Genomic DNA, 25,600 nt, shown 5'->3' with positions numbered 1-25,600 from the left:
TTACAGCTTAACCTGATATTGGTTTATCCGGAAAGGACACGATAGTATCGTTTATTGTGTTGCACAATCTCCTTTTTCCCTCACCCAAACTCTAGGGATTCATAAACCAAAGTGCGGTGAGAATCGAGAAGCTTTTCTCGAAACCAGTTGCTAAATCATTTCGCAAACAGTTTTACTGGTGCGTTCACACATTGTTTAGTATTTTTACTTTTACGATGGAAAGAAGGTCACCATCGCGATCGAGGAAGGTGAAAAATTTTATTCGATGAATGCTTCGGGATTTCCTTCGTCCCGTTGGTTTATGAGCTTGGGGAGAGATTTTTGGTTGGTTTGCATGCACGGAAAGGATAAGTGTGTCGCTCGCTTATTTACAATACGTTTGGTAGAGGTACTAAGTTTCGTTTTTCGTATCGTTTGAGAAATGGAACTGAAGATAGAGGTAACAAAATAGGCAAAACCAAAAATACTCCACAGTGAGATAGAGCCACCCATTTCGGAAGGTAAAACCGCGGAAAAGCATTGCCAAGCACCACCAACAACCGATAACAATATGTGTGTGTGTGAGCGGGAGCTGCAAGATACGGTTGTGTAACGATGAAATAAATTGGCCAAAAAATTAGATTAACTGTTTCGCCACATGGCATGGGAAGCGTGCGATCATGAAACTCTGGCCAGCGCTCTGGTCGTACATAAGTGTACATAAATAAGAAGAAAAGAGGTAAGCCAAGTCATTCCATAGGAGATATTGGCCAGATTCATTGCACTTTGGTGGGATATCAGGCGGAATTAATAAAGCTTAGATAAGTGGGATGAGATTAGTGAGTATTAGTGGGTGGATAGGGCAGTAGTTACCGTTAGAATTAATGGAAGACACCAGCGTATGTTTCTTGTGTGGCTTAACGCTCTGCTATTGTCGTGAGTGTTATTTTTTTTTATTTCGTAATGTCGGCTAGGCCGTATTCCTATAATGAGTGTTCTAATAGTAGCGTATCTAGTAACAAAAAGCATATGTTTCATTTTCATGCTTCAAAACGTTCAACTCTCCAGCCACATGCAATCGTTTTGCTACACATTTTCTGTAGTACACCGAAGCAAGCGTGGACCGATTTGCAAAATTGCGTATGTATAATTTGTTCGCCAGTCAGCAATAACGTTTAGCACTTTTTGTCTTTCTTCACTTTTGCCACTTTTATTTTATCACGAGATTTTACCACCGAATCTTCATGACTGTGTTTTTCTTCGTTAGGAGATTCTTCCGTGATGCACTCGTCGCGAGATCTTGCTCTTCCAGGGTCGCCAACACACGAATATTCCACGCAGCGTAATTTGTGCCATCGAGCACCGGCACCAAAGAATTATGCTTTGATTTTGCCATTTTCACTATTTCACACACTTCACTTGCTGGGTACTGGGCCCATAACCTGTTAGAATCAATGGAAGACATCAGCGTGTGTTGCCTGTATGACACAGTCCTAGAAAGTAAGTCACATGCTGGTGTCTTTCACATTATTGGTGTCGAGTAACACACGCTTGTGTCTTGCATCAATTCTAACAGATCCATGGACAGCCTATTTTTACCATGCTCTATTCCAACTTTGTTCCGGATTGAAACAGCATTGTCGTTGATAAGCAATCTTTATGAAGCTACTCTTGGTTAAATGATGCCGCTCTGAGAGCGATAAAAATAAACTTATGGTTCCATACAACATTAACAACAAGAGGAATATTGATAACGAGTTTGGGAATGTTATTCTTCTTAAATCTCAGGTTTCTTAGGAATTTTCTTAGTTTTTTTTGTGTGTGATTCGTCGATGAATGTTATAGCAATCGATACAAAATTACACGCGTTACTACTCAAGGGCGGTCTGGTGGTCAAAATTATATAGATGCCGGTATTGAAATCTCTTTTAATTAAAGAAAAGGTTAAAAAGCAATAAAAACGTAACCGTTTTTTTTTTTTTACTTAACGACCCTTCTAAGTCACGCCAGCCATCTAATGGCCTACTAGACTTGCTGATACCACGTAGTTGGATAGCCAAATCCTCACTACGGGTGAACGATTTAAATAGGATTTGAACTCCGGTTCAGCAGTATGGAGACCGGCGCTTAGGGTATCTGTCAAATCCCATGGCAAATTATGACCGAAACATAGAAAAATCGGAACTTCACGCTAGTGGCGCTGATCCATCGTACGAATTTTTTTGCATGGTTTACCAAACAATTTTTTTTTTGGTAAATGACTCGAGATAGCCTTATTACTACGTCATGTAATGCTTTCTGCACCGAAGGGTTCGAAGGGCGTCACAGCGTTTGAGCTGTAAACGTCAAACCCACAGCTGTCAAACGCCGCACTGTGTGAGCTAACCTCCCGCACATATAACAAACAAGCCAATTTTAACGCGTTTTGCTTGCTAATAATTGTTAATTTATTCTTGCAACAATTTCGTAGCGTTCATGTTTCCCCAAACTACCAGTTGCATTGTCCATTGATCGATATCTGTGCCGCAAGGTAAGCCTGGCTTCAGCTACAGCCAACGTCCCTTCGTCCGTTTTCTGGCCGATGCGTCAAACTGCGAGTGTTTTTTGCCCGATGACATGCGTCGGTGCGCGAGTGTGTGAAAAGCAAGCTGCAAAAATTGCCGGGAAGTGTGGTCCGCGTTTTGGCTGAACAGAATCGCGAATGTTGTCGGGCACACCTTGCTCTAAAGTGATCCGTCTTGCATCGGAAGCCGCGTAACGGGGCGACGCATCGCACGCCTGCGAAGGGAAGGCAAAATATCGTTTCGATTCTTGTTTATTCCGGACACCGATCGGTAAAAGCAGCCGTACCAACGCCTCGACCGGGCGGGTGTATGTATGTGTGTTTGTAGTGTACGGGTTTTCGCTGCAGCGAGCTAGCGTTGTGTATAATTCGACCCAGCACACTTTTCTTCGTTCTGACGGAAATCTCTTAAGAATTGCCGGCGTTCCGGTAGATTGTGCGTTCGTAGCATATCGGAAACTACGACACCCGCGTTTGTGAGGTGATAGGGGTGGAAGTGTGTGTGTGCTTGTGTGCATCCGTCGGCAGCAGTAGGGGTGCGGGGTAGCGAGCCGTTGTTGCGCTTATTTTTTCTTCTTCAATGTGTTTGTCGTGTCTGTGTGACAGCAATCTTTTTGTGGCGCGTGCTGGCGAAAAATAACAATCAAAACCGGCTTGTGGTTTGCAAACGCCGTACGCAAACACATACCAGAGGGGCGCGCTCTCGAGTGTTTTTTTGATAAGTTGCAGTCTACGCATACATACCACACACAGATACTCGCACGCATCTGTCGAGGGGTGTTTTTTTTCTTACGGTGGCAACAACAGTAGGCGGTGAGCAGCTACACAATGGGCGCCTACCTTTCCGAACCACTGACGGTGAAGGATTCGAGTGATGAATCCAACGAATTCATGGCTGTGGGGTCCAGTTCCATGCAGGGCTGGCGCATCAGCCAGGAGGTACGTACCGTTGTTTTGCAAGGGCTGCGTTCCGTCGGTCACGTTTGTTCACGTTACACGAAGCAAAAATGTGCTGACGCGACGCGGCACGCGTGGGATTCATCATCCAGCGGATGATGGAGGTGTCGGTTTACTCTTCGTCCCAGAGACGCAACTAAAATTTGTTCATTCTTTTTCTTGTCCGCAGGATGCGCATAACTGCATCCTGAGTTTCGATTACAAAAGCTCGTTCTTCGCCGTGTACGATGGGCATGGTGGTGCCGAGGTGGCCCGATACTGCAGCCTGCATCTGCCCGCCTTTCTCAAAACAGTCGAAGCGTACACACAACAAAACTTTGAAAAAGCATTGAAGGATGCGTTCCTCGGGCTGGACGCGACGCTGCTAAAGGAGAAGGTTATCGAGGAGCTAAAGTTGCTTTCCAACAAAACGAACGATGAGGACGAAGCGGACGAAGAGGAGGAAGAGGAGGAGGATGATAATGTGGAGGACCTGTGCAAGGAAGCGGTAATGCCGCTGAACGAGGTGTTACAGAAATATCGGAAAGATGGCAAATCGGTCGATGGGACGATTCAGCGCGTGCAGGCCATTAAAGAGGGCAATTGCTCCAAACCGATATCACCGTATTTGAAAGGTAAACGGCGAGCTGCCGCCGCTGATGCGTCCGGGCCAGGAACTAGCACGAAAAAACCCGATACGGCTGAAGGTGGTGATACTGATTCCGATGCGGAAGCGGATCCAGCTGCTGAGGTTGACGAGGACAGAAAACCGGTTGTAGCGAAGGATGAAGCTGGAGTACCGGATGCGGCTGATTCGACAGTCAGCAGCAGTTCAAGCAACAAAACGGTGGAACGTGTGAAGGAAGCCACACCACAGCCGGAACCATCGTCATCTTCTTCGTCCACCGTAAAAGCTTCACCCGGCAAGAGTGAGTCGGATGCACCGGCAAGCAGTGCAAAGAAGACAGCAGATCAAAGCGATGAGATCAGCGATACTGCCGGTAATGTCGCAGTCAAGGCGGAAGACGCGGGTGATGATGCGGCAGCAGCACCGGGCGGTGCGCGAGCTACCGGCAAGGACAATTGTGCGCCGGACAGCTCTTCGTCGGACAGTAACAAACAGCAGGGAAGCAAGCTGAACGGTGACGTTGGTAAGGTGGGCTCGTCCGGTGCCGTATCCTCGTCGTCGTCATCTAGTTCGGTGGGTCAGGAGAATGGTGTTGCTGGGTCGGGCAGCTGCGATAGTGGTGGTAGTGTTGGAGGATCCAAAAGTGTGTCCCCTGCCACGGCCAAGGTACATAGCAGCTCAACTACCTCGCCAAGGCCAGTCCCGAAAAATGGTCCATCAGCGGCAGATGTTTCGATGTCTATGGATGATACGGACGATGACGATGATAGTGACTCGGATGAAGAATTCCCTCACGCTGAGGAACCGACCGATGATACTTCCACCACAGACGAGGGTGAAGAGGATGCGTATGGGTAAGTGTCGAATAATTGCAGGAAATTGAAGTTGAAGGGTATACTAACCGTTTTGATTTACACAGTGAGGAAGGTAGTGCTGAAGAGGAGGAGGAAGAGCCTGACGAGTATGCTGATTTGGGCGATTATATAAACGAGGAGGACGCCGAGTTTATGAAAGCCATTACCGACGAACCAGGAAAGGATAGTGGATGTACGGCGGTGGTTGCATTGCTGCACGGTAAAGAACTCTACGTAGCTAATGCTGGTAAGTATGGAATACTACGACTGTGACTCAATGTTAACTGTCAAATCGCAATTCATCTGTGCGAAATTGCTATCGTTTACTTTGCCTTTGCATACTAGATATCTGCAACTAAAACGGACTATACCTTCTTTTTCTTATAGGTGATTCTCGGTGTGTCGTATGCCGAAATGGAAAGGCGAAAGATATGAGCTTCGATCACAAACCGGAAGATACGATCGAATATGAACGGATTGAGAAAGCTGGCGGACGTGTAACGCTGGACGGTCGTGTCAATGGAGGATTGAATCTTTCACGAGCTATCGGAGACCATGGTTACAAAATGGTACAATATCTATCACTGCACGCCTAGGTGCTGCTTCGACTACTAAACAATAATTGCTTTCGCTTACAGAACAAATCGCTCCCACCTGAGGCACAGATGATATCGGCCCTTCCAGACGTTGAGAAGATCACGATTGGCCCGGAAGACGATTTTATGGTGCTGGCTTGTGACGGTATCTGGAACTTTATGACCAGTGAGCAGGTTGTCCAGTTCGTACAGGAACGAATCCACAAACCGGGCATGAAGTTGTCAAAAATTTGCGAAGAGGTAATTTCAAAACCTTTCCCCTTGGCGGATGTGAAATAGAAATTGAAATTTCCCCTCCTTCCATGTTAGTTATTCGACGTTTGTCTAGCACCACACACGCGAGGCGACGGTACCGGCTGCGACAACATGACGGCCATAATCGTTCAATTTAAGCCGAACTTTACCGGTGCAGCTTCACGGAAGCGTACCGCATCGAACTCGGCAGCCGGCACTGTCGATGATAGCGACGTGGACGCAGTATCGTCCGCAACGAAAAAAGCTAAAACTGATGCGGCGAGTGCTGATGACGCTTCTTCCACCACGGAACCGACCGACAGCAGTAATGGGATAGTGTCCGCTGGTAAGGAAGCAGATGCGACCACCGAAGAAACCGAGGCGGCCGCAGCAGTCGCTTCGATTGCGGACGAGGCTGCTGCCAGCTCGGAAGCTGCTTCATCCTCGACGTGAACGCTTTAGGAACCAACTCAAAGTTTGGACGTTGGATTTATGGTCGAGTAAAGAAAGAAAAAAACAAAACCGAACAGAAAACAGTCTCCACATTTTCCTGGGGGATTTTTGTTGGGCGTAATGAATGGTCTGTTTAGTATATAGAAATTTCGCAATTCATTTACATACACCCATCATCTCCTTTTTTTAAAGAAGTAAAATAGAAGAAGAGAACGCAGAAGAAGCCCTAAACGACGAACGGTTGCGTCGTTAGGATAACAACCAAATTGGTCCATATAAACATATAAAGAAGAAGGAAAAAAAATCAAACGAAAAACAAAGCCCAGCTGAAACTCGTTCGTCTTTCGCGAAATAGTAGAGGCCACAGAAGGAAAAAATCTTCCAGCTTAGGCATTACTTGTTTCTTTACATTTTCGAACCTGATGTCAGTTGTGTCAGTATTTCCTGCCGAAGAAGCAAACAGGAGAACAGCCACCAGCATGGGCTGAATACAAAAAAGGGAAAATCAGGGTGTGTGTTAGTTTGTAGTTTCGCTAACTTTCTTTTAATTTATCAAAACACACAAACACCTGTTACACAAGCGCCAGGGAGCGGTTAGCTAAACGAGGCAAGGTAACAAAAAAGCTTCGCTCAGAATCAATACAGTCGTTATTGAAGCAGCAATTCACAACAATAAGAAATAGGTTCATCTTTACTTGAATGGCGAGCGGCTCGGTGATTTCGTTTCCATTGCCAGAGCATGCAAAATTCCAATCCCGCAAAAACCGAACTAAATGATTAATGCTGTTTTCTCGTCGTCTATATTTGTGGTTGATTGTAAATTGATGAAGAAAGAGAGAAGGTAGAGTAACACTGTAAGGCGTAACTGAACACTAAAACAAGCTAGAAAAGCTAGTAAGGACCCATAACTCCATACATTCTGGTGCAAACATTAAACCATGTGTAACCTAGAGGATGTGTTTTTTTAGCGATCAATCGATGTGAAACGTGAAACAACACCTCCCCCGCCGACCCAACTTCATTTTGGGTTGAAATTTGTAGACGGCACTCTATTCGTGGGAAGCACGTCGGCAGAGCGAAAAATTAGATGGGGAAACGACACGAGGAGTACATGCAACATATGCCGTTGTTGAAATAAATGAACCATTCAATGTAATTATGACATCGTATTGGATATTTTTTAAGAAATATAGCCGATCAAGCGTTTGCAGAGAATCTGGGTCGTCAGGTGTCATTCTCATGATATGACCAGCCTACGATTGAGGACAAAGGCAAACTAACTGTTAGCTTGACAGTGAAAGATCCAGTGAAGATCGATTGGGAATCCTACCTTCTTAAGATATCCTAATCTTCATGAATATCCTGACGGTGGACAAAACCAGGAAGTAATATAGTTGGGAACGGAAGTCGGACAAAGACAGAATCCATTCCTACACATATAATTTAGACCGTAAACAACAGATATCGTAGAAGAGACTTAATCCCACAATTTGTTTATCAAAAGCAACTCTCCAAGATATGGTAATGCCGGCAATATGCTCAGTACAAACACGCTTCCACTGGTGCATTTCACTGACGGCTCTGGTTTCCATGGCAACAGTGCAAACAAACATTTGCCTATATACGGTCAGCTAGGTGGAATTTTTCTTTCGAAAACAAATTCTTTTTTTTATCGCGTTCAAAATGAGTGAAGAATTTGGAAAGTCCGGTTTGTACATCGACGATCTGTACACGTTGCGTGTGATCGATCCGGAAGTTGCCAACGAAACGAACGAACTGAAGGATGAGTGTGAACGGTTTGCCGAGAGTAAGTCCTCGATGGCGGCAGATCCAGTACAAAGCTGCGAAATTGAGTCTTTCTGCGAAAATCTTCCTTTCCAGAACTGACTGATTTTCGTCGAATCATTGACCAGTTTGCGAACATTGTCGAGGTGTTTGCGGCCGAAGTGGACCAGGAAAAGATGCGTGCGGTCGGTGTACAGAACATGCTGAAAACTTTCTCCAAGCAACGTGAATCGGAACAGCAGCAGATTCAGGTATTTGTTAGGTCACTTTGCCTCCTTTATAAGCTACTCCATTGGTTCTGATTTTCGTTGCAGAGTGAAATAATCGAAAAAATGGTTGAGCTGGACAAATTAAAGATAGAGTACCAATATCTACAGCGCATCGAGTCGGAACAACAGGAAATGATCGATAATTTCTATCAGAATCAATAAGCAGAACCAGAAGCAGAAGAAGAAAGACAAAGAAGGCTAATGTGTGTAGAATGTAAAATTATTTATTATCTTTTCCTGTTTTACTATGTAGTTTAGTTAAGTTCTAGTTTGATACGAATATTTAATTTATGTATTGTTTCCCGTTCAGTTAAACACAGTTTATGGGTGATTATTGGGAGCCGTCTTTGATTGCTATCACTCCTATCGCTTTCTCTATCTTCCTTTGGTGTTGGATTGCTTTCAGACTGAAGGGAAGATAAGCTAAGATACACTGTCTAGGGTTGAAGTTACCGACTCTTGGTGGACAAAACGCGATTACACGAAACGTCTTAATTGGTACTAGATTATCGTAAATTACATCCCATAGCTATTCCATTTGTTCCATTGTTCACACACATACACACAACATCGCACAAACACACCGTACGTGGACTCTTCACTCACACTGGAATCAATCAAACCGTTGGTTGGTTACACGATCGAATGTGACCGCCGAAAAGGCCAGAACAAACGACCCACAACCCGCTGTGAGTTACGGCCACTGTCTACTAGTGGGCGGTGCTAGTTCCTCTTTGGCAACAGCTTCCTCTTCAGCACTAGCTGATGTGTGAATCATGTAGGATTGTTCTGTTTGTTTGAGCGTAACCTAGCCAAACCGGTCCGCTCCTCCTCCTCGTCGCTCGTGTATGAGCTGATCCCTCCAACGGCTCCACGCAACGAGGTCGCCTGCATCAACTCCTGATCCGGCGCGTTTTTGTTCTCGTACAGCAGTATGTTTAGCGTTTCTTCGAAAATCCGCGCCTCCGGAAACTCAACCTTGGTGTGCTTCTTGTCGGTAGCGTACACGATCGAGGTGCAGCACACTTCTGCCACCTTCTTGCCATTGCCGTAAAACGACCAGCAGCAGATTTCGCTCGAACCGATCACATCCTTAATGAAGAACACACGCCCACTGAAGCGTAGGGACAGCTTATCGAACAGCTCAATGTTTTTGAGCAGATTATCATCGGACGTGTTCGTATACGAGTATTTGTTGTTGTGCCGATTGATCAGCAGCTTTACCACTGGTTTCGTCGCTGTGCTGATCAGGTATTGCTCCTCCTTTTGCGAGGTTATCAACGGCACGCGACAGATCGGTTCCGATTCGCGTTCCTTCTTAGCGAGCACTTTCTCACACGCCTCGACCAGCTCCTGGATGCAGTAGTACTTAGATTCGGCCAGCAGTTCGGCGATCGCTTTGGTCGTTTCCGGTAATGCTACGCTTCCGTCACGAAGAAAGTTTAGTATCGTACCAAAGTGTGTGCCACAGCGATCGATCAAAATCCAACCTGAAGGAAGAAAGGGATGTGCGTAAGTGGGTGTGTGTGATAATGAAAGTAATTCCCGGTACGGTACACAGTACCTTCCGAATCTGTGAGCACTTCCAGCCGTCCGCTGAACATGGCTCGTAGCATCGTGTCCTGCTTGCAGAGTGTTCCGATTGTGGTGTAGTGCAGGCAGCCGCCTACGTTCAACTTAACGTACTGGGATGGATTGCCCTTGATGAGGGTTTTCTGATCACCCGACATCCTGGACGCTGCTCCGTCGGGCTCAATCTTGTCCGGATGCTTTGCGTACGTACTGTACGCACCAGGGAAACCCACTTCACGGTACTGCCGACCTCCGACGGAACGGACTACGTAGTGTAGCTTTTTGGTGTACGTTTCCGTTCGACTTGGGCGGTCCACAAGGCCAACCCAACTAGCTGCTGTAGGGGAACCGAGCACAACACACACAGATTTATGAGAAACGGCACAACAGACAGATAATTTGGTTGATTAATTGTAAATAACCGAGGGGCAAATGTGTATTTTGATTGAGTTTACAGAATACAACATGTCAAATTGTGCCTTTGACAGGTAAACGCTTTGGAAACGTTTCGTGACATAAAATACTTCATGAAGCGTTTCACGGTATGGTTTGCTTTTCAAAAACGGAAAATGGATTTTATTCGCTGCTTTAAATTAATTTGTGATATGAATAAAACGATACCTTTACAGTGCCTTTACAGAAAGTGCTTCTCCCTTTTTACAAATGATAAAATAAGTTTTGGTAGCACCTTCAATTTTATAATTCAAACTTTCCATGTTGCTATAGCAACGTGGAAGCAGCGCTCATAAACTGTTTGTTCAATATTGTTTTTGTCGCTGAGGAAATAACATGACTGATTTTGATTATTCAGGCAAGTATCTGCACAAAATTGCCATTTTCTAGTGTCTAATTTATCCCTATTTGCATTTCATCCCTTAGATATCAATCCTGCAAATGAACTGGAGAAAAGAATTGCCGATGCGTTCCTGATTTTCGATCATCATGGGAATAAAACGGTGGACGTGCGTGAGATTGGAACCATCTTGCGCTTTCTAGGTATTTTGTGACAATATTACATTCAATCAGTAAATGAAACGGCGTATCTAATTTCTCCAGGATGTGTCCCAACGGAAGCAGACGTAAACGAAGTGATATCAGCCACAGAATTTGAGGATTCCAACGGTACTGTGCATCTGTCCAAATTTCTACCGTACGTTAGCCAGTTAATAGCCGAGCATAAGTAAGCATTATCGATTGCTGTATGTGTGAATAGTTCCTAAATCGCATTTTCATGCATTGATTCCTCAAGAATGGAACCAGCGCCACCGGAAAAGCTACTCAAAGCGTTCCGTGTGCTCGATCAGGAAGGAAAGGGATTCGTCGACAAGGAGTACATGACCAAACTAATCACAGAGGAAGGCGAACCGTTTACGGTGGAGGAGCTAGAAGAAATGATGGCAGTTGCAGTTGATATGGCAACGGATAAAATTGCATACGAACTGTACCTAAACCAACTGCTGGTAAGAACTCACTTAATGTCCAAACATTATTCCAATCAATTACCTGCTCATCCTTTAAATCCTAGCACGAACCTCCCGATTCTATCTATGCACTTGCCGATACGCTGCGTAATCGAAACAATCGCTGATGAACCTTTTATCCCTTTCCTTTCTTGCCACAGGTTGATTTCTAGCGGAAGCAAAATAAATTTGCAAATTTAGATGGCCTTCACCTTTTCTTCAGAAGAGGATTTTCTTTATTGATTCCTTATTCGCCTTGTAGCATTCGAAACTACACAACGGTATGTTCGTTCTCGAACAGTTGTACCGCTTTATGTTGTTGCAGTTCGGGATAGCACACAGCGTAGGTTTCGGTGGATCTCGGGGAGCTTGTTTTGCCAAGGGAAAATCGACTTCCGGCGGTAAAGATATCGTTGCCCCATCAACACCATTAACGTACGTTATCATCGGTACTTTCTCTTTAATTGGACGGTTCTTGATCGCTTTCACCGATTTCGAGTCTTGCTTTTTCAGCAATCGCTCCATCGTTTTCTTCTTGTCCTTTTCTCGCTTTTCGTCAGCCATTTGTTTGCGCTTTTGCGATTTTAGCTGAGCCTTTTGTATTGCTTCTTCAGTCATTACTTTTTCCTTGTAACCGGTCGGTAGCGACATCAAGAGCTCTGATCCCGGTGCCGGCTCTTTGTCCGAACCACGCTCGTACATTGCACGCTGCCGGGCGGTCATGAGTTTGGGATCTTTTGGCTTAATCTTCTTCAGCTCATCATCCACTTCTTCCAGCTTGCCGGACTCAATGGCGTCAAGCCAACGTTCCTCCTCGCTGGATGTTCCACTGTCTCGCCCTCTTTTGCGGCTCTTTTTCTGTGCTTTGTTCATAGCGGCAAGTGATTTGCCGGGCGAAAGTGCCTTTTGCTGCTGGGCCAGTTGCGATTCGTTCAGCAGGTCGATCTGGGAAACGCTAGCGTCGAAGGTTGTTTGCAGCTCTGTCTCAACTTCTGAAACTATTTCCGGTTCTGGGTCTGCCTCCATGTACTCGATTTCTTCAACCACTTCTATGGTCTCGTCGAGGGTTTGCTGCTCTTCTACTAGCTCGTACGTTGGTTCCGGTTCTGTGCGAGCCTTTTTGTGTTTCTTGTGCTTTTTGTGTTTCTTGTGGGACGGTTCTGGTGCAGCGCCGCCTTGAATTCGGAAAGTTAAATTTAGGGTTGAGGTTTAGGAGCCATTTAATAGCACTACTTACCATCTTTATCAGCATTATTATCTCTTCTTTTACCCATTTTATTTAGTGAAGCTGCTCGCCGTGGCAGAGGAATAATTTGTTTATTTATACACAAGTGTTGTTTACGGATGAAGGTAAACTGTCAAGATGTCAGTCTCTGGCCCGGTGAAAAAGATTCAACACAAAAAACGCTTCAGCTCAGCAGTTGCTATAAAATAATGCAAGATGCTATAACGCAAGAAGAGCAAATTATGGAATGCTACAGGGAAATGTAAAAATATATTATATTTTTCAATCAAATGGAGACGCCTGGTACTAGAACAGTTTGAGAGGACATGGGAGCGAAATAACTCGTACGTTTGTAAATTTCAGAGTGTTATAATGTATGCTTTGAAAAAGCGACAAAAATGTCCTGATTTTTCATGCATTTCCAGAGAAGGGAAGTTTATAGAGTTGAGGTTCAAATCAATGAAAAGAACGTCCCATTCCGTTTCATTTTCTCCAGGAAAGCCGTTGACCAATGCGTTTACAAGCTTCTCAATAGTTGCCATATGCATTTGAAAGTATCACAAAGATCGCAAAGTGGTATTATCATCTACTCGAAGCGAGCGCTGGAAAAAAGGAGCTTTTGAGCGATTCTGGGGTGATCCCAAGTAGCTAACTTAAGTGTGCCCCCAGTACCGTTCGATCATAATTTTCTAGGTCAATTTTAACAGGAAAAAAAAATCCATCAAATAATTGCATGGTCAAAGTCAGAGAAGGATTGATTGAACAGGTGACCTTTTAACAGAGAAAAGGTAAAAAAAACTATTGTTTGACATTTATGGCTGAAGTGTTGACGAAGGTCCTGCAAGATGGCGAGGTAAAGAATGGGGTTTTGTCCTTAATTTTATAATTAATTTAAGAAAACAATGCAATTTGATTGGTCATAGTATATTTTATAGTTTAATTTTATCATGCAAGGCGCTTTTTAATGCTTACGTCGTACAATAAAGCTGTGGATGCCACGCATTGTAGGGCACGTTGCAAAGCCAAAATGGGAATAAATACTTTTCGAAGTTAAAAGAAACCATAAAAAACAATTTCAAATAAAAAAAAAAACAGTTAGCCGGATGATCCCCATACAATTTCCTCCCCCATTTGGAAACAGTAACGAAAACACCGGTATTATTCTTATCTCACTGTTTTATTATTGTTATTTATTGGCTGAACTTGGTTTACTTTTTTCTTTCGAGTCTGTCTCTCTGTTTTTCTCTTGCATTTCCGTCTCACAATTCTTATGCTACGATAGTGCGGGTACAGTATTTTTGCATCGGATGTTATATATTTACGTTATGTTAGTCCGCTTGTCGTCGATCTGGTTTCACGCGGTAACCGAATAAGCAATACCGAAGAGGAGGAAATAAAGGCAACAACAAAAAAAAAAAACACAATATCTGCGAAACTACACAAACCGCACAAGTACATCCCTCGCGCAACCAAGGGGAAAAGTCAAAAGCATAAATATACAACCCAGATATTAGTACTGCGCAAAGTTGGTGGAAGGTTTGGGACACATCTTCAGCACATCTTCCGCAGCAAAAGTGTCCTCCGACCGAAAGTTGAGTCGGTAAAATCTGATCCCTTTGTTGGTTAGGGGTGTGAAATGTAAAGGCTCAGGCGCCGTTAGACGCTTGCTAAACCAAAACGTGAAATATGGCCCGGGGTGGTATATTTTATCCAGCTTAAATTGAGCACGTGAATTTAGCACCACTGAGGCGCGAGGTGAAGCAAAAAGGTTTCTTACTGCGGAAAATGGGGAACGTTAACGTGCGGTTTCTTTGGTGGTGAATGTTGGTTGGAAGTGGCGCAGTGAACCGCTTGAAAGGATAGGAAATGCTGGCGATAGAAATGAATAAAATCACAAAAACTGATTCGTTTCACGGTGCTAATAGCTAGTCAACAGGTGAGCATTACCTAGCGAGTTCGATTCCATTCAACTGAAGCAAAGTAAAGGGAGCAGAACAAGATGGTGGCGTGGGGATGACGGTTGCATCAAATATGCTCCCGGAACCCCCGAACCCCCTAACTAGATCGCTACACGATTTTTTTCTTTTCGCATTGCTTTGTTTGACGGATATGAGCAAAGGCATCTACACTAGACCATTCCGGCAAAAGGGATACTAACAATAGAGTACATTTATCCTAATTAATCGCACTGTGTGGCAAGGAATGGCTCTACCACCGTGGCCACCAGGCTGGAACACTGATCCGATCTCTCTGAGCACAAAACGCAGACACATGGGCACGCACACGCACACACACACACACACACGCTCTCATACACATACACGCACATACACTGCGAACGGTTCGTTTCGTTGTCCTTATCTTAATGAACAGTCCTTAATCGGTACGATGAGGAGCAATCTACGGTAAAGATGACTTGCAAGCTCCTAGGCAGAATTTGCGTTAAGGACGAGGAGGAGGCAGTCGGTATGGTACGTGTTGGTGGTGGTGATGGTGGTGGGAACGTAGGAAAGGTTGGAACGTTCATAGTAATTAGGGACACGAGTCTTCACAGGATGGTGTGTGTACTATCTATTGGCTACTAGTTAAACTTTATAGGAGGTATATGGTTGCCACATCGCGGGAAGTTCGGTGGCACTGGGGGAAGATCAGCGTGCGTACCGATGTGCACTACCAGATTCATACCGATCACTATGTGGAACTGGAAGTGGCAATGGAACAGCCAATATCCTGTAGAAAGATGGAAAGTATGACTTTAGTAAGCAAAGGAAGACGACAGAAGGAGGAGGATGTCTTACCGGGATTATCTGCCCGGAATCGTAGTACCACGTAACCATTGTTCGGGACGGCGATCGTGTCCTTGAGCGGTGGCAGGTTAAACTGTCGGTTCAGCAAACCTCGTCGATCCAGGTCGAGCGTGTGGCGCAAGTTAATCTTCTTCACGGTACTGTCGGGCGAGCGGCCCATACCGATCACGTGGAATGCGTGACCGTGCAGATGGAACGGATGGCTCAGGTTTTCTTGTTGTACTGTGAGAGAGGTGAGGTCGTTAGCTTTTTTTGTCAGAAGGGAATTTTAATTCCGCAGGAAAAGCCATACCTTCATCTACGAGCACTACCTCCACGATGGCATTGAGCGGGATGTCGACCTTGTGCGTGCACATGCAGTTCGGACCACAGTCTGGCGGGCGGTTATCACCGTTACAGAACTGCTCCGGTGGGATGTCTTGGATCTGCGACAGCATTGGGGACGGTGGCGATACGTACGAGATTTCATCGATGAGTGAAATTAAATGATCTCCACCGGGTGCAACTATGGAAAGAGAATGAGTTAGAGTTTCGTGAACTGCTGGTTTTCAGAAGAGTAGTAGTTTTCAGTAGCGACGATGGAGCCAATCTTAATTTCAATCCTCACTAAACGTTAATCTAAATTTCTATTTCAGCATTAACAAGAATCTTCTAACACTCTCGTCACCATTCATGGGCTTGTCTGTCGTACCACATGGGAGTGTGTTAAGCCCCATTTTATCTATTTTATTCGTGAATGACTGTTTCAATGTCCTCCCCATTGATGTACATTGTTGATTTGCTGAAGGCATAACAATATTTATTCCGATTCTCTTCCGAATTAAAGACTGTGCAAAATCGTCTTGAAAAATTCTCTGTTTGTTGAGTGTGTAATGGATTGTTGTTATGCCCTTCAAAATGGTTTCCCTTTTCGATAGTCAAATGGTTAGTTGGTGTGGAACTACTCCCTGTATGTAGTGTGAAATAAACAGAATGGCCTTCGTGAAAGATTTAGGCGTTTGGTTAGACGATTAATTGTCGTCCAACAAACATGTGACCTGACTTTGTCGTTAATACCTCAAATAGATCACTGAGTTTCATTACCATAATGGCCTTTGAAATCCGAGTCCTTCTTTATTCGAAGCCTTTGTACTGTTTCGTGCACTTATCTTAGACCATGCGGAGCTGCCGCTATGCTGAGAATGGAGAGGGTTTAGACGGGGTTTACTCGTCTGGCTGTGGGTAGATTTGTACATGCTCTGCTACACTGCTCCTGTGCCCTGTTATGTGTACGCCCCGCTGTCGTATGCTCTGTTCGAGTGAAATCAGATCTAGCCATTGGCACACGCAGTCCCGCTTCATTGCCTGCATGCTGTCCTCGGAGTTATTTGTTCCTTCTCTTCTTTCTTTGAAACCACTATATGTTCCATTATGTTCGCTATATGTTCCATTACGTCGTATAATACTCAACTCGTCTTAACCAACACCTCCTCACCCTTTTCCCTCAGTGCTGTACTATTCCTACTATGTTTGCTTCTTCCTTAGGGATCGCCCTTAGGATATGGCGTCGACAGTATTATTACCCCAAGCATGGTGTTTGTGTAACGATAAGTTGACTAAAATTTGTGTATGAACTGATAATGGTTAGTCCTTCATATTTTACGGGATGACCGTATTGCTAGTCCTTCAAATTACTATTTTAAATTGCGGAGTACTAGAATTTGTGAAAACCATGAACAGCACAAGCCTACATGTATGCCTAGCTTTGTCAACGAAGGTCAGCGATAAAAATTGCAGATTTGACATACGCCAGAAAGAGTGGTCATAACAGAGCTAGAGTGACAAGACCACTTTCACAGGTCGATAAAGGAGTTATGAAGGAGTTAGCTTATGTGAATTATATATACTAGGTTGGTAACAGTCGCAGTCTAATGCAAACAACATACAATGAAAACTTTTGGACACATCGACGTGGAAAAGCTTTCACAAGCCGTGAAGGAAATCATACTAAATTATCCTGCTCGTCAGCACCAGATAGAAGCTGTTCATTAAGTAAAGTTTTATCTTTGATTTTTCATTGTCTCATCTACTCCTGGGAATATGCTGACAACCCTCTGCAAGGGAAAAAGGGACCAAAGACTAAAGCAAACTCCCTAACGTTTCCTCATAAATGTACGTTTGAAAATAGAACAGAGTCTCGGAATACTTCCACGTACATATATATAGGAACACACTCACATCTAACCGCTGGATTGGTAATATTCCTGTTGCTGTACGTTAGTGCTAGTTGCGATCATAAAACTGAACAACCTGTGCAGCGTGGAGGATGTGCAGATGGCTGAAACGGATGTGCATTCGTATTTCCATCGTACGGTATCGTATTTAGGTACGTGAAAGAAAGGAAGGTGATATTTTCCTTCATTTCCCGTACCATCGGCTTGACTCTCACCGGGAACCGGGAATGATACACAGCAATGTACCACGCCGACGTTGGTAGTTTGCACCTGTCAACCTGCTGCATGAACAGACGGGCGGTAAGTTTGCTTTTCGTTTACGTTCAGCCGTCTCACGTCCACAGCTCATATCGTTCCCACCAGGGCAACAATTGTGCTGCAACCTTTTTGCTCTATCACGGATCGGGAAGTGCAACACGGGACGGATGCCGGTTGATGTCTATTTTTGCTCCCGGTTTCTTTCGCCCGGCCAAAGGCAGCGAAAGGCTTTCAGTGGTCAGGCTACATAGGTTTTTACTTTTGTATTTGCGAGAAAAAAAAGGCTGGCAAAAGCAAGGTAGGCATACACACACACAAACTAGGAAGGATGCATGCCTGCCAAGGCAAGGAGAAAATGGCATTATCCTGTGAAAATGGAAGAGGTCCTTACATGGTACAACCGGCTGATGCACATCGTAATACGAAACATTGAACCGGGGATATTTTTAGCACTTTGGCCTGCACGGGTACGGTGAAGGATTTTTAGTTGTTTTGCAATTACAATGTAGAGTTATGGTTGGTTTCGATCGTTTTGGAAGGGTTAGTTCTCGCTGTCGATCGTTAAAACACTAGATATGCACACTTCAGTAGACTCGATTGAGCATGAATGTTACTAACAAAACGTTTGTTATTGAAGGTGAATATCGAAGAAACTGCATATTTGAGGATTAATACCTCAATTTCATTTTTCATTCATAAACGATTCATAAACGACTAATATACAGAGAAGTAATTGTATCTTTAAAATCGTCCATAATTTTACCTCTTTGGGTTCGAAAATCGATACCGATAATATTGTAGATTATTGAGATATTTTGAACATTACACGCTAAATTTACCCTCTAGGCATTAAGATACAAGCAGGAGCACAACTAGCGCTGTATTTGAGCTGTTGTAAGTGTAGAAAGATAATGGAAGAGCTACTAAAGCTTTCTGTACTATAATAACCTTACTCATCAGCAGCGAATCTGCCCTTAATTGAGATGACTTTAATGGCCTGCAGTAGCTCAAACCTGCTAACCGGTTGAGGCATTCGGTAAGTCAGAAATATGAGCGAAAGACGTCATAATTTATACTTTAAATCTACAAATAAAGTTTAGTAAGCCATTTTGATGACCGGCGTGGCCTTAGACGTCGTTAAGCCAAGAATAAGCAGTTATTCTAAGTCATTTTTGATCAGCAAGGATAAGCCAGTAACAATGAAACTGAGTAATTTTGTAACAGTTGAAAGCTAAAGAACTTTGTTTACATTACCCTATTATTGATACAAAAACCAAAGAATAAAAATAACCGATTCTGAGTATATTAGTTTAAAAATGCGAATATTTTTTGACACAAAAATGAACACGGTTGACAATTGATTGTGAACGCTTCCGAAGCATTTGAATCCCAGAATAACTCTGACTTTCTTATCGCAAGGACACCACCAGGACACGTGTGTGTGTAGTAAACCACCTGAATAGAGTTGTACGAGCATTACTCATTCATTTGGAAGTGAAAATAGTTCATATCTACGTATGTACGCTGCACTTTATGTCGGTTTCTTTTTCGTTGGTTCCATTTTAAAATGGGAATTTTGGTTTAATGCACTGACATGCATATGTTATTCTTTTACTCTGTCACTCTCAGGACAGGAAGCCTTTACATAAATGGCTTTCGGAAGGGAGTTTCATGTAGCGTCAAAAAGCTCTCGCTTTTTACTTCTACTTGCCCTTGCCGTCTTGCTGATAAGCGCAAAGTTCAATGTGAGTGAATACAAAAAAAAAGCCCGGGACCTGCATTTGTTGGAGTGGTTAGAGGAACCGATCATACAAAAATCCCTTATAAAAAAAAGCTCTCAAATGTTTGTTTTTCTTTTTAACCAATTTTCAAGCGATACCTTTCGCCGGATGGTCCCACAAGTAGCAAGCACCAGCAATGCCGGCATGAAACTTACCCAAAAATTTGTTGTACGTGTTCGGTGTGAACAGTTCCTCGACGCGGTAAAAGTAAAACCGGAACGGTAGGAAAATCTTAACATCGGGCCGCTCGGATAGTACTGCCTTGTCCGCTTTCTTTGCGTTTCGCAGATTGCTCACACAAACCGCATCCGGCCGGGGCACGTTGCAGACCGCATCGAGCGGATTAAGAACCTGTGAATGGGAAATTAAGTCAATGTTTGATGGCGTACGGTCGGCGTGTTGCCGGTTGTTGGCTCGTGATTTGATGACCCCGAACGCTGGTACCGAGGGCCAGGTGCTCAGTGTGCGGAAAAGTTACCAAAAAGGGGCTGATGATAGTAGAAAATAAAAGGGAGTTGTTTGGAAGGAACTTAACCGGCTAATTATTGTAGTGCTAGAATGAGGGCCGCGTGAATAAATTGTGAAAGTATCGGTACAGTGCATTGGATGGGTAATTTTTAGAGATTTTAGAGATTGAGCTAACTAACTCAGTTATATAAAACAAAATATATACAATGTAAATAGTGGAAAGAAAAAGTAAACATAATCTAACAATAAAATACACATATTTTACATTAAACTACAAAGAAAATTTACAAAGAAAAAGGATGGAAAAAATTCATTTAACTTGTTTAAGTTGTTTTAAAATGATACATACAACAGAAAGGAAAAACTCCAAGCTTTTACTTCGTTGGCTCTTTGGTTCTGTTGGTGGCGTGAGCTTCACTTTCCGAGACATATGTCTCCAAGTAAAACTTTCAGCATTGTTGTGTGTTGGTCGTTTTGCTTAAAAAGTGCCAAGACAGCACAGTCTGTGTTTTTGTTTTCGCCGTTCACCCCGTCAGTATTTGAGAACTGTATTTCGAAGTCTGTCTGTTGTCTGTGATTACAGTTTTAATTTGTTTGTCTGTCGTAAATATCGAAACACGCAAAATGTTTTGCCATTGTGCCGTGGCATGCACACGAAAGTCGGTCGTTATCGTTAAAGGTGAAATTCTTAATTGTTGCTCTTCTTGTGCAGCAGCAGCAGCAAAAAAAAGTTCTCTCACACCTTGCAACACTTTATTTTTATATTTTGAACTTGGTATCTCCTCGAGGGAGTAAAGGTGTACTAAATTTAACTCTTTATAGGCACGCCCTCGGGAACTTGGTCGTATCCGTAGTATGATGTTTCACCTTTTTTCGGAAGTGGCCACTCACCCGCACAAAGCACAGATAAAAAAGTAGTACCTTAATGGATTCCCATCCGCTCCATTCTAAAGCTTAACGGTACGATAATGAGCCGGATTGGTGGGAACTCTGGGAGCGGTGTGCTTTTTTTCCTTCTTTTTCAACATCGAGCTGCACCGGTTTTAGCATTTCGTGTATATTTAATTAAAATTCCCCCATTTTCGTTTTTCCCTTGTTGAGCTTTAATTATTGATTTTCTTCTCACTTTGCTGCTTGCCGTGCCGTGTTATCATTTTATTTTCGCTCTACCACTTACCTGCCGCTGTTCATTGGTGCTGTAAAGTGCTAAAGTGTGCGCCACCGTGAGTGCGAAAAGCGGATGCATCCGAAAAAAGAAAAGACGGAGCGAAACCAAAACAAAACTTTAAACACGACAACCTAAACCGGTGAGTTTTACTCTCAGGCATTTTTTGTTGTTGTTGTTGGTGCCTGCTTGAAGCTGTGTGCAAGGCACGGGACAGTTTGGAGCAAAAGTTTGAAGCCTTGTGGTTCGTTTGCTACTTTTCTTATCGTTGTTTTGTTGTTAAACAGGTAAGAAGAGAAGAAAATTGAGGATGGGTCGTCGTTGGGGGAAATTTAAAATTTTATAAAACTGAAAGTGAAACTAACTATTGCGAGCTTTCATCCTTCGTTTGTGTTACAGTTTCTTTAAAAAATGTACGGAAAACTTGTACGATTAGCGGTAGGAAAAATAGGTGAAAATAAAGAGTACTGCAAAAAAGTCGAAAGACTTGTAAGAAAGCTTAAAGGAAAAAAGGAAAAGCACAAAAAATAAAAGATAAATGTACACTTAAACACTAGAAAAGGGGGAAAAATATACAAAAAAACTTAAACTTAAACACTAAAAGGAAGTAAAAAAAACAAACACAACACAAAATATGTACAACTATTTTTTACAAAAATTAAACTTTTCTTTAATAGTGGCAGATGCTATGCTTAGCTGGTTTACGCTCGCGCTCATTTACGTTTTGCACAATCGGGTCGTTTGGCGGGATTGTGTTTGAACTTTTGCATTATTAGGTAAGGTCGTCATTTAAATCATACACTTCCGGCTGCACTGGTAAATCTCATTAATCTGTGGTTCGAGTGTTTTGTGCTGCGAAATGCGATAGGGAAGGCGAACAAAATGAATCAAGAAAAAACAAAAATTTGCAAACACAACGGAGCAAATGATTGCGTTGCGGGGGACTGTACAACGCACGAAAATGATGATTTATATTACACTGGTAAACTGGATAGAGAGGTATAGACTTTGTTTTTTCGCGTGAGTGATGTATATATGTGTGAGAAAGGGTAGTGATATATCGTGTCCTCTGGCAGCTGTGAGCTATGAGTATTTACAATGTAATGTTGTTAAACATTCTCTCCCGCCACTCGGTTAGGGAGGTGGTGGAGATGATAAAGGGTAGTTGTGATAGTTTTGATAGATGACGGAACGATGCCCATCTCGGGTTGGTTGGTTTGTTGGTTGTGGTCCGACCAAGAAAAATCGCCACAATGTATCGCGTCCCCGAACCGCTGAGTATTTTGTTATCAAATATTTACAAACTATTCTTCGCGTACGAGAAGGGCTGATGATGAGGAGTATGTTGCTCTTTTTTTTTCTTCTAGCCGTAATTGACTGATGTTATTGATGCGTATTGTTTTGATACGTGTAGTTATGATGAGGAGGTATAAAACACAAAGAGAAACAAAGTTTCATTTACTAAACCAAGAAGGAAAATCATAGAAGAAAATATAGCAAAAGTAAGAAAGAAGCAAACACAAATAAAAACAGAAAGGAAAAAGAGAAACTAAAATAAGTAGCAATAAAATAAAAATACATAAACACATAGAATATGAAAACTAAACAAGCAAAGAAATGTGGTAGGAAAAGAGAATTGGTAAATCAAACCGTTTTTGTTTCACTTTGTGCTTTTCCCCTGTATCCTCGTGGACTGTTTGAATATTTGTGCTTGTGTGACATTTTTTAATCGATTCCGAATCAATGTACTGAATCGATCACTCAATATTTTCCAAAATGCAATCAATTCAAAAACAAATTCCAAAACAGCATTAACCCTCTACGGCGGCCCATTTTCCCCTCTCGTTTCGCACCGTGTACTCCCACCGTCGTTTGTTCATCCCGCCCGATTGTTCCCGATTGGAGTGGAAGTTAACGAGCGCCCTCGCTTCTAACTCGCTCATCTTCTCTCCCTAGTCCCTATCTACAATTAATTTACTTAAACACTGGAAGCTTTGCGCTATAAATTACAACATGAAAAATAAAACTCGTACGTGAAGTGTCGCAACCGTCGCGGCAATATTACGCTTCGGTACACAACGGTTATACATCGAAAGTACTTCAGAAAAATAAGAAGGATATAATAATTAAACGGTAAAACTGTCGCTGAGTGGGGTTCGTTTAAATTACGCTCAGCAGCAGTAGAGTATTCTCATTGGAAGTTGGGTAGGAAATGTCCACTTCCCGGGTGTGTGTGTTTTAAGCTCAAGAATAGATGATGCCTTTTTTTTGGAGACAAAACAAACCAAAAGGAGAGGAAATGATTGGCCACCGTGTCTGACGCGTCGTTGCGTAGAGAACGTAACCGAAAGCAAGTAGACGATAAACGATATAAAACGATTAAAAAGGGCAGTAAATGTAGCGATCGTATGCGAAATGGTTGACGAAACAGTGCTGTTGCTCGCCAACCTTCATCGCACGCTTCTCGTAAAAGCGAATTAAAAACATTTTTTCTCTCTCGTTCGATAACTTGATATGATGTTTCCCTGTGGTGTGGTGTTGTATGGTTTGCCTTTCATGTCCTGCTTAGCAAGGGGAGTGCTGTGAGCCATCCACTGCAGCGGACAGAAATGGGTGATCGACGCCTCAGTTGATCGGTGGTAAATGATCACCGCACGTGGGGAAGTTCGGTGGCACCGGTGGAAGATCGGCAAGCGTGCCGACCTGCAGGATCAGGTTCATTCCTATCACGATGTGGAACAGGAAGTGACAGTGGAACAGCCAGAATCCTGTTTGTTTGTAGTTTTTTTCCCCCCGCGGAAGATAAAACGAAAAATCGAGTTAGAGCATGGTCAGGAGAATTTTGTGGGAAAATTAATCATCGAGCTCCTTACCTGGATTGTCGGCACGGAATCGCAGCACGACGTAGCCGTTGTTCGGTACGGCAATGGTGTCCTTGAGCGGTGGCAGATTGTACTGCCTGTGGAGCAGACCGCGCCGATCGAGGTCGAGCGCGTGCTTCAAGTTGATCTTCTTGACGTTCGAGTCCGGTGAGCGGCCGATACCGATCACGTTGTACGCGTAACCGTGCAGATGGAACGGATGGCTCAGATTCGGTTGTTGGACTGCATGGGAGAAAGATTTTGGATTAATAAAAACTGAACCACATCTACTTTGTACCAAGCTACCATACCTTCATCGACAAGAACGACCTCCACGATGGCATTCAGCGGAATGTCGACCTTGTGCGTGCACATGCAGTTTGCACCACAGTCAGCCGGTCGGTTATCACCGTTACAGAACTGCTCCGGATTGATGTCGTCGAACTGTGACAGCAGTGGGGCCGGTGCGGACAGATACGAAATCTCGTCAATCAGCGAAATGACATGATCTCCGGTAGGGGCGACTGTGCAACGAAAGTAGAGGAGAAGCAACAAAAAAAGACATTAGGAAATAGCTCCGGTTTGCAGAAAACAATCCTTCGAAACAGTGCCTCACCCAAGAAACGGTTGTATGTGTTCGGCTGGAAGAGTTCCTCCGGGCGGTAAAGATAGAAGCGGAATGGGAGGAAAATCTTGACGTCCGGTTTTTCCTGCAGCAGCGCACGGTCGATCTCCTTCGCGTTCTTCAGCTGGCTGACACAGATGGCATCGTCCCGCTGGACGTTGCACTGAGCGTCGAGCGGATTCATGACCTGCCCGACATCGTTGACAGGTTGATGGTTTGGGGATTGCGTACGGAGTTTTTTTTTGTTTCATTTTGCGAGTGTGTTGCAAGATTGTGGTTGAGATTTGTGTCAGATTTGATTTGAGATTTTTTGTTTTGTTTGAACATAGATGAGGAAGAGAAAAGCCAATCGATTAAGATATGGATCGGGGATTGAAACGGGGGTTTTTCATGAGTGACAAGGGTCAATGTTTTGTGGAAGAAGGCGACGACGACGACAACGACGATAAATGACAAGAAAAATCGATCAAGCAAAGATAAATGGGAACGCCAATAAATATTGAAGTACTGTAGACATAGCTCCGGATATGGTGCGTCCGAAGTTCTTATTCCTTTTTCAGTTTAGTACGGAAATCACAACTCACATATGAGTCCTTATAGGGGACGTCACCCAAAGAGTGAAGCAAAAAATCATATAGAACAACAGAAAGTTTCTTTCTGTGTGCATGTCAAGCGAAACTCTAATCCAAACCCCACAATGGACTTCACAAGGATAATGGTCTCGCTTAAGCGCGTAAAGTTTGTATAATCCAAAAGAAACGAACCACACAAAGTCTATAATAAATATGGTCGGAAATTTCCACACCACTATCGCTTCCGGGAAGGATCTGTTTGGGTGTTCTGGATTAAAGGATATAACCGTCTGGGT

At 43.5% G+C, this 25,600-nt stretch overlaps 7 protein-coding genes across 10 annotated transcripts in view; 3 read left to right on the top strand and 4 right to left on the bottom strand.

Annotated features, from left to right (window-relative positions):
* Positions 1-25,600, bottom strand: part of LOC126562107 (slit homolog 1 protein) — a 335,492-nt gene that overhangs the window by 144,497 nt on the left and 165,395 nt on the right. The window lies entirely within an intron of this gene.
* On the top strand, positions 3,371-6,243 carry LOC126561678 (probable protein phosphatase CG10417). Its single transcript, XM_050217972.1, has 6 exons — positions 3,371-3,481; positions 3,669-4,960; positions 5,026-5,207; positions 5,348-5,529; positions 5,599-5,796; positions 5,866-6,243. The coding sequence occupies exons 1-6, from the start codon at positions 3,371-3,373 to the stop codon at positions 6,241-6,243; spliced, it is 2,343 nt and encodes a 780-aa protein (XP_050073929.1).
* Positions 7,926-8,479, top strand: LOC126563290 (intraflagellar transport protein 20 homolog). The gene is made up of 3 exons (XM_050219920.1): positions 7,926-8,050; positions 8,125-8,279; positions 8,343-8,479. The coding sequence occupies exons 1-3, from the start codon at positions 7,927-7,929 to the stop codon at positions 8,457-8,459; spliced, it is 396 nt and encodes a 131-aa protein (XP_050075877.1). The 5' UTR covers position 7,926; the 3' UTR covers positions 8,460-8,479.
* LOC126562722 (BTB/POZ domain-containing adapter for CUL3-mediated RhoA degradation protein 3) lies at positions 9,008-10,133 on the bottom strand. Its single transcript, XM_050219290.1, has 2 exons — positions 9,862-10,133; positions 9,008-9,787 (listed from the first exon to the last, which is right to left on the bottom strand). The coding sequence occupies exons 1-2, from the start codon at positions 10,025-10,027 to the stop codon at positions 9,072-9,074; spliced, it is 882 nt and encodes a 293-aa protein (XP_050075247.1). The 5' UTR covers positions 10,028-10,133; the 3' UTR covers positions 9,008-9,071.
* LOC126561016 (dynein regulatory complex protein 8-like) lies at positions 10,659-11,502 on the top strand. Its single transcript, XM_050216964.1, is given in 5 exon segments — positions 10,659-10,691; positions 10,694-10,865; positions 10,926-11,049; positions 11,119-11,329; positions 11,491-11,502. Coding segments are annotated over 5 exon segments (552 nt in total).
* LOC126562585 (INO80 complex subunit B) lies at positions 11,543-12,603 on the bottom strand. Its single transcript, XM_050219133.1, has 2 exons — positions 12,567-12,603; positions 11,543-12,504 (listed from the first exon to the last, which is right to left on the bottom strand). Exons 1-2 carry the CDS (start codon positions 12,601-12,603, stop codon positions 11,549-11,551), a joined length of 993 nt encoding a protein of 330 aa, XP_050075090.1. The 3' UTR covers positions 11,543-11,548.
* The window catches only part of LOC126561700 (uncharacterized), a 79,813-nt gene continuing 69,303 nt past the window's right edge, over positions 15,091-25,600 (bottom strand). The window contains exons 6-10 of one of the 3 annotated variants that reach the window (XM_050218006.1): positions 24,724-24,919; positions 24,438-24,631; positions 15,654-15,672; positions 15,353-15,583; positions 15,091-15,284 (exon numbers count right to left, since the gene is read on the bottom strand). In XM_050218006.1, coding sequence (XP_050073963.1) covers positions 15,136-15,284; positions 15,353-15,583; positions 15,654-15,672; positions 24,438-24,631; positions 24,724-24,919 — 789 coding nt within the window. In that variant the 3' untranslated portion in view covers positions 15,091-15,135. Of the gene's footprint in view, positions 15,285-15,352; positions 15,584-15,653; positions 15,867-19,768; positions 19,965-23,839; positions 24,015-24,119; positions 24,351-24,418; positions 24,632-24,723; positions 24,920-25,600 lie in introns of those variants that run through there. The other 2 variants (XM_050218004.1, XM_050218005.1) reach the window with 2 other exon arrangements.

This window comes from Anopheles maculipalpis, chromosome 3RL, assembly GCF_943734695.1.
Source record: "Anopheles maculipalpis chromosome 3RL, idAnoMacuDA_375_x, whole genome shotgun sequence".
NCBI classification, from domain to species: Eukaryota; Metazoa; Arthropoda; class Insecta; order Diptera; family Culicidae; genus Anopheles; species Anopheles maculipalpis.
This window is presented reverse-complemented; position numbering and strand designations above follow the sequence as displayed.

Excerpts from the sequence above, each read along its gene's own strand:
- LOC126561678 (XM_050217972.1), top strand. The coding sequence starts at position 3,371 with ATGGGCGCCTACCTTTCCGAACCACTGACGGTGAAGGATTCGAGTGAT. Across the intron at positions 3,482-3,668 it reads GCTGGCGCATCAGCCAGGAG|GATGCGCATAACTGCATCCT; the intron begins GTACGTACCGTT and ends TCTTGTCCGCAG. Across the intron at positions 4,961-5,025 it reads GGTGAAGAGGATGCGTATGG|TGAGGAAGGTAGTGCTGAAG; the intron begins GTAAGTGTCGAA and ends TGATTTACACAG.
- LOC126562722 (XM_050219290.1), bottom strand. The coding sequence starts at position 10,027 with ATGTCGGGTGATCAGAAAACCCTCATCAAGGGCAATCCATCCCAGTAC. Across the intron at positions 9,788-9,861 it reads AGTGCTCACAGATTCGGAAG|GTTGGATTTTGATCGATCGC; the intron begins GTACTGTGTACC and ends TTCTTCCTTCAG.
- LOC126563290 (XM_050219920.1), top strand. The coding sequence starts at position 7,927 with ATGAGTGAAGAATTTGGAAAGTCCGGTTTGTACATCGACGATCTGTAC. Across the intron at positions 8,051-8,124 it reads GTGTGAACGGTTTGCCGAGA|AACTGACTGATTTTCGTCGA; the intron begins GTAAGTCCTCGA and ends CTTCCTTTCCAG. Across the intron at positions 8,280-8,342 it reads CGGAACAGCAGCAGATTCAG|AGTGAAATAATCGAAAAAAT; the intron begins GTATTTGTTAGG and ends TTTTCGTTGCAG.
- LOC126562585 (XM_050219133.1), bottom strand. The coding sequence starts at position 12,603 with ATGGGTAAAAGAAGAGATAATAATGCTGATAAAGATG. Across the intron at positions 12,505-12,566 it reads TAATAATGCTGATAAAGATG|GCGGCGCTGCACCAGAACCG; the intron begins GTAAGTAGTGCT and ends TCCGAATTCAAG.